Source organism: Fragaria vesca, linkage group LG1 (genome assembly GCF_000184155.1).
Source record: "Fragaria vesca subsp. vesca linkage group LG1, FraVesHawaii_1.0, whole genome shotgun sequence".
Lineage (NCBI taxonomy): Eukaryota > Viridiplantae > Streptophyta > Magnoliopsida > Rosales > Rosaceae > Fragaria > Fragaria vesca.
Genome location: NC_020491.1, coordinates 21,835,202 through 21,841,710, shown reverse-complemented (window position 1 = coordinate 21,841,710; position 6,509 = coordinate 21,835,202). Strand labels below are relative to the sequence as shown.

The following is a 6,509-nucleotide window of genomic DNA, read 5'->3' as shown; positions in this document are numbered from 1 at the left end:
TGGGAGGCTTTGTGCCTCTGTAATATTTGCATCTTGAATAAAGTTGGTTACTACTTGTCAAAAAAAAAAAAAAAGTAACTCAGGTGCATTGGCTGAAATGGAGTAGGGTGATACGTTTAAGGTGTTATGGCATATCTGCGACTAAGGGAGGGAGGGAGGGGGGATTCCCCTGATTGTGATCCCAAACACAAATAAATGTCACAAATGATTATGCATTTCGAATAACATTGACGTACTCGGAAGAAGACATTATTTTAGCAAATTTCAATGGTGAAATACATAGTTTGCATAATTGCATGTGGGAATGATATGAAGGTGTTCGTTTCTGTTTGCTTATTCTTGTTAAAATCTTCTTTTATAGAAATGTAACTGCTAAAGACCTCTTTAATTTTAAAAGCTGTTATAAATGACTTCTAATTTTTAAAATTTTATTTACAAAAAACTATAAAATCTAAAATTTCAGAAAAAAACTGATTTAAAAAAAACAAAAAAAAACCGAAGTCATAGCAAACGGGCCTTACTGACAAACCCATCAGAAACAGAATAGAATTTAAAAACATAATTTCTTGATGAAAACCCAATTCATTAGTCATCATATATACAGTGAGCGACTATCCGTATGAAACACGGAAGACATGTTGTCTTGTTTTGGTGAGATGAAAAGTGAGAGATAAGAGTCTAGAAGGCTGGGAGAAGATGATGCATAAGGTATCAAGACGTTTGATGAACATGCTCCTTGAGCCTTGCTATCTGTCAAGCCGTGGTTTCAGTTGTTCAATCAACAAGGTTGCTAATGATCCATGATCAATTCGTTTTGGAATCTGATTTGAGATTGACTTGGTTGCTTTGCTTTGTGGTAGCCGGCTTTAGCGAACATCCCGGAGTTTGTCAAGATAGTCGAAGTGGGTCCGAGGGATGGACTCCAGAATGAGAAGCAGATTGTTCCAACTCATGTTAAGGTTAGGTTGATACAGATGCTGGTTTCGTCTGGCCTCACTGTTGTTGAGGCTACCAGCTTTGTCTCACCCAAATGGGTTCCACAGGTAAACCACACATTAGCTCTTTTTTCTCTATCTGCAGAGAGGGATATGCAGGAGTGATATCACATAATGGGAGCTAATTATTCAACAGAATACTAGTCTCTGGAGATTTATATTCAAGAAATTTTGTTACATCTGGTTCAAGACATCTAGTCGATTGATTTTCTACATTAATCATGGGTTGTGGCGGAATCTACTTTTCTTCTATTATTTTAGTGTTCATGGAAATTTATCGAGCGATAGCCTGTCTGCTGTTGCTCTTGGTTGAGAGCAATGTCCTGCTGTTGATCGATTTTGAGCTTTACAATTTACTACTTTAGTTTTAGTGGCTGTTTTAGGTTAGATTCGCTGATTAAGTTAGCTCGTACAAGAATTCATTTTTGTCTTGTTTCTCTGTTCTCATCTACTTATACTTGTTCTCCTTCAAATTATACAAATTTCAGTTCCCAACGGAAGTTTTGAGTATCATTTGTGTTGTTTAAAGTCTGAGTTGTTCCACTTAATTTCTGTTTTTTTTCTTCCCAGCTCTTTTGTTTCTTTATTTCATGGTTTTAGCTTCTTTTTTTGCACTTCCCTTATATTTATCTTCTTTGTGTCCTTGATACCAATACAGGTTTTATTTAATCAACTTTTTAGTATCTTTGAATTAAGTTTCTCCACTAGCCAACTTTTTCGTAGTTTGGTTTTCTTACGTGCACAAGGCTTATGGTTGGGGAATCAATATTCTTTAGTGTCTTGTGGATCTTGAAATTTCAGCTGGCAGATGCAAAGGATGTAATGGAGGCCATTCGAAATATGGGAGGTGCTAGATTTCCCGTTTTAACCCCCAATCTCAAAGTGAGCAAATTCTAGTGAAAGCATTGTTTCTCAACTTGAATGGATGTGTGGACTTAACTGATTTTTCATAAAGCTCTCTTGTAGGGTTTTGAGGCTGCTGTCGATGCTGGTGCAAAAGAAGTTGCCATCTTTGCCTCAGCTTCTGAGTCTTTTTCAAAATCAAATATAAACTGCAGCATTGAAGACAGTCTCAGACGTTACCGTGATGTTGCAAGTGCTGCCAGAAAGCTTTCTATTCCTGTTCGTGGGTATATCTCTTTTAATACATTTTCTGTTTTGGACACTATTTGAGTTCTCTTATCTTCATTGGATGTAGATTGAAATATAAGAAAGCGATGAACTTTTTCTTGATTATCTTCAGATTCTCTTAAATTTAAAGGACTAATAGAAGATATGTTTGCTTCTTTCCTTCTCTTACCTTATAAGACCCCCAGTGATCACTTTTAACTCTAAGCCAATCAAAGACCGTTAAATTATTGTTGTGGAATAATAGCATTGTTTCAGAGCTTATACATTTTTTTCTTGTATTACTTTTCTATCCCAGCCTACCCCAAAAATCTTAAAACAAAGTTTTATTCAAGAATTTGGACTTCTTTTAACACCGTTTTCTTGTTTGTATTGTTTGGTATATTTAACTTCTTGATCACATGCATTTCTGGGGACAAATGTCTGAGTTTCAGATGCTAATCATTTCTACATGGTCAATGCATATGGACCTGGGGTAACTTGATATTATTTCCAACTGATCTAACCATTTAATGATCTTGGTAGATATATATCATGTGTTGTGGGCTGTCCAACGGAAGGAGCTGTTCCCCCATCTCAAGTAGCTTATGTGGCCAAAGAACTTTATGATATGGGTTGCTTTGACATTTCTCTCGGTGATACAATTGGTGTTGGTACTCCAGGTAAATGTTCTTTTTCATTGGTTATCGTTGGCGTAACTGTTTTGCCTTTGTATGTATTCTAAAGTGTTGAATATTTTCTGGGTTAACTTCAGACAGTAATTGGTCGCATGTGGAAATACAGGCGTTGTACGTATTGTGGGAGTAACTATCAACCCTGATAATTTGAAAACAGTTTTCTACCTTCTTCCAACCCCATCAACTACACATCTTGTTTTGCTGTAATTCGTTGAATTTGACCTGTTAGATGTATAGACTGGCAGACCTATTAAACCAATAGCAACTCTTATGGGTCATCTAATTATTCTAGAAGCTTATGCACCTCTACGGGTCATCTAATTACTGTAGAAGCTTATTAGAAAAGACCAAACTGACTGTTTAAGCTTCTCTCGAACTGAACCCCTGGCCCATAGTCATGTGTAATGACTTAGGGAAAAGTAATATTGTTTAGTTATTGCTTAATTGGCTGTAGGAAAATAATCTCTGGCAGGATACCATGGCATGCTGTGCAGGCACCAGGTTATCTGTGCTTATGATGTGAAACTGTAGTAACCTAATTTATGACATACCCCTTACAGGAACATATTTTGACATTTATATACATGGCTGAACTATGCTGACCTTGGATAGTTGTACCACTTTTTGGTTAAGTTGATTCGAATTTTTTTTTATTTTCAGGTACTGTTGTTCCAATGCTTAAAGAAGTTATTGATGTGGTCCCTGCTGAGAACCTTGCTGTCCATTTCCATGACACGTATGGCCAAGCTCTTTCAAACATACTAGTATCTCTTCAGGTAACCATGTGTTTCATCTTGATTTTAAAAGGAAGCTTTTACCTTTTGCTAATGACGGCGGCAATTTTTGACATGATTAGAACCAACATAATTACCCTAGGGTAGAGGTTCTGTTTTGCATGTCTATTTTATTCCAAGAAATACAGGTTCACTCATTTAACATTTGAAACCAGGAATTCATGAGTATTTCCATTCATCTCAACAAAGAAACATATATAGTAGGTCATAGAAAGATGCAAAAACCTAACATCATATATTAAGAAAGTGGAAATGGTCAATTGATGGGCACAATAATATGTAAAACTCATGTCATTTTGAATCAAAAAGCAGATGATGCCGTTCTGAATCCCCTATTTGAAGAAAGAAATCAATGATCCTCCCTAGAATTGACATGAGCTTATACTTTTCATAGTTCTACTGGCATTTACACTTCACATACCTTTTGATGATTGTAGCCTCTTTTGGACAAATTAAGGTCTGAAAAAATGTGATAGCGTATAATGGGTTGCATGATCATTTATAAGCAAATTATGACTTTGTTTTGCAAACTAAAAATGTTGAATTGTAATTGACGAGTGGCTGAGTATTCATTAAACTGAATTTAAACGTTGATGAATTTGCCAAGCTAATGTAGCTGCTGTCTTTGTTTTGTATCCTTGGTTCTGAAGACCTTATTGATTGTTTTATGATTTACAATCTCTAAAATACAGAATCCCTAGTAAATTACTAAGTCAAAAATGTAATCGCAAGACTAGATGTAGTTTACTGTTAATTTTTCTATGAATACACAAAATTACTGTGGTTCTGATTTCTGGCAAATGAGCCAACTTGGTGTGTTCCTCAATCCTAGTGCTGGCTAACATCACAGATGACTTAAAAAGTTGTTTCTCTTAGTTTCTTAAACGAGTGAATGTTGAATAAGTTCATGATTGTACGATAGTATATGTAGTTTTTGGCAAGATCATTGTAATTTGCAACTTTCCCCTTGCACTTCAATTCTTCGTTTCTGTTTGTAATGCATCATTGTTTTTCTTTCTTTTTTTCTTTTTTTCTTTCTCTATTTTCCTAAGATGGTAGAATGAAATGACATTTTTCCTGTTGGCAGATGGGCATCAGCACAGTGGATTCATCAGTCTCTGGTCTTGGGGGTTGTCCATATGCTAAAGGTGCGTCTGGCAATGTTGCTACCGAGGATGTTGTGTACATGCTTAATGGACTTGGAGTGAAGACCAACATAGATCTTAAAACGCTCATGTTGGCTGGGGACTTTATCTGCAAGCACTTAGGGCGCTCATCTGGTTCAAAGACAGCTGTTGCCTTGAGTAAAGTCCCTGCTCATGCCTCTAAGCTATAAGATTCCATCACAATATATTTTAACTGCCTATGTTCAGTTAGTGTATTGCAAGTAGTATTTGAGCTCGAATTTGTCGGAAATGATGTCTGCGCCAAATACCTGTGCTAGGTTCATTGGGAGAAGTGTAAATTGTGATTATGGAACCTAAAATGATCTCCAAATTGGGAATTTCTATGTTCCTAAGATCATTCATTAGTTGCTTACGACCGGTAGACAAATCTCTAGTATTTTCCCCTTTTGGATACAAAGAAGAGCATACTTCTTTCTCAAACATTATTGCCTTTTCCTACAAAAAAAAAAAAAAAAAAGGTTGCCTTCAACCTAATAAAAAAAGTTCATTTATTGCACATGTAATTGGACAATGATGAAGGATAAAGTGTAGAGACAAAGAGATAGCAAGAGAATCATCATCTTATTCATTGATATGAGCCATTTATATAAGGAATTACACAATACCAATATGGTAAGGATATGAATACATAGATCTAGTCTAACTACATATCCTATTGACATAAGGCCAAGACACATAAAGAATATCTAGAAAGATACATAATATCCTAGAACACTCCCCCTTGTGCCGCGCGTTGATATGCTGATGGTGTTGATCTGTTGTCTCGTCAAAAACCTTGTCAAGTCACAAAAACCTTGTGGGAGAAAAAATGAACCTTGATCGTAGGAGAAAAAAAGAGTACAACGCACCCTTCACATTTGATAGTGACATGTATGTATGTGCTAGACTCCCCCTGAAATTTGCACCTCCCCCTGATCTTTACATCAATCATAGGGCTCTTCCTGATTTTTACTAATCACAGAAGTTTCAACAACTTAGCATGTCAATGCTCTTTAACATGTCTTCAAATGTGGCATTGGGCAATGATTAACCAAATCATACCGTATTGTCCTCAAATGATCTTTTACACTTAGATCTTGAGGAGAAGGCCGCTTGTGAACTTAAAACATAAGTTCGTGCAGGAAATCAGATTTCCGCGCAGCATGACCTTCAGTTACTAGAACAGCCGTAACTTCCTCTAGGAAATACATATGAACGAACCGTAAACGGTTTTGGAAACTAGACTCATTTAGCTTTCCAACCGTATATTACACACGTTCTGGTTCGTCAGGAGCTATTACAAAGTCCGGTCGAAGTTGACTGTTTTGCCAAAATCAGATTCTCGGACAGATTCGTCCTACTTTACGAAAACGGCCATAACTCACTCAATATGATAGGTATGATCAAATGGTTAGTGTCCCTGGAAAGTAGACACATAGACCTTTCCAATGGTACCAATTTCACCATTTTCCAGTGACTGAGATTTCTTGTAGGTCCTGTGGAAGTTGACCTACAAAACTTGGCAGATTCTGATTTCGCTTTTGATGTGTCTATCTTATGTAAGGATAGAATAAGCCTCAACCTTTCATACCATTAAGTATTGAAAAAGGAGTTACTGCCATTACATTGGCGTTACATGGGCACATACCTACACTTAGCTTTACAACTTTTCATAGCGAATGAGATGTCAAGTCTTTCGTATTATGTTGAATACATTGATGCGTCTTATTGTACTTAGATGAGAACTCC

At 36.5% G+C, this 6,509-nt stretch overlaps 1 protein-coding gene across 2 annotated transcripts; it reads left to right on the top strand.

The window, feature by feature from the left end:
* The first annotated feature begins 621 nt into the window (after positions 1-621).
* On the top strand, positions 622-5,218 carry LOC101302590 (hydroxymethylglutaryl-CoA lyase, mitochondrial-like). Of its 2 annotated transcripts, XM_004288557.1 has the most exons (7): positions 622-786; positions 861-1,043; positions 1,797-1,877; positions 1,962-2,125; positions 2,649-2,785; positions 3,461-3,576; positions 4,682-5,218. In XM_004288557.1, exons 1-7 carry the CDS (start codon positions 697-699, stop codon positions 4,928-4,930), a joined length of 1,020 nt encoding a protein of 339 aa, XP_004288605.1. In that variant the 5' UTR covers positions 622-696; the 3' UTR covers positions 4,931-5,218. The 2 variants fall into 2 exon arrangements, 1 of the variants encoding a protein (XP_004288605.1); XR_183799.1 differs by lacking the exons at positions 3,461-3,576; positions 4,682-5,218 and having other exon boundaries at positions 660-1,877; positions 1,951-2,125; positions 2,649-2,705.
* Positions 5,219-6,509: the final 1,291 nt, after the last annotated feature.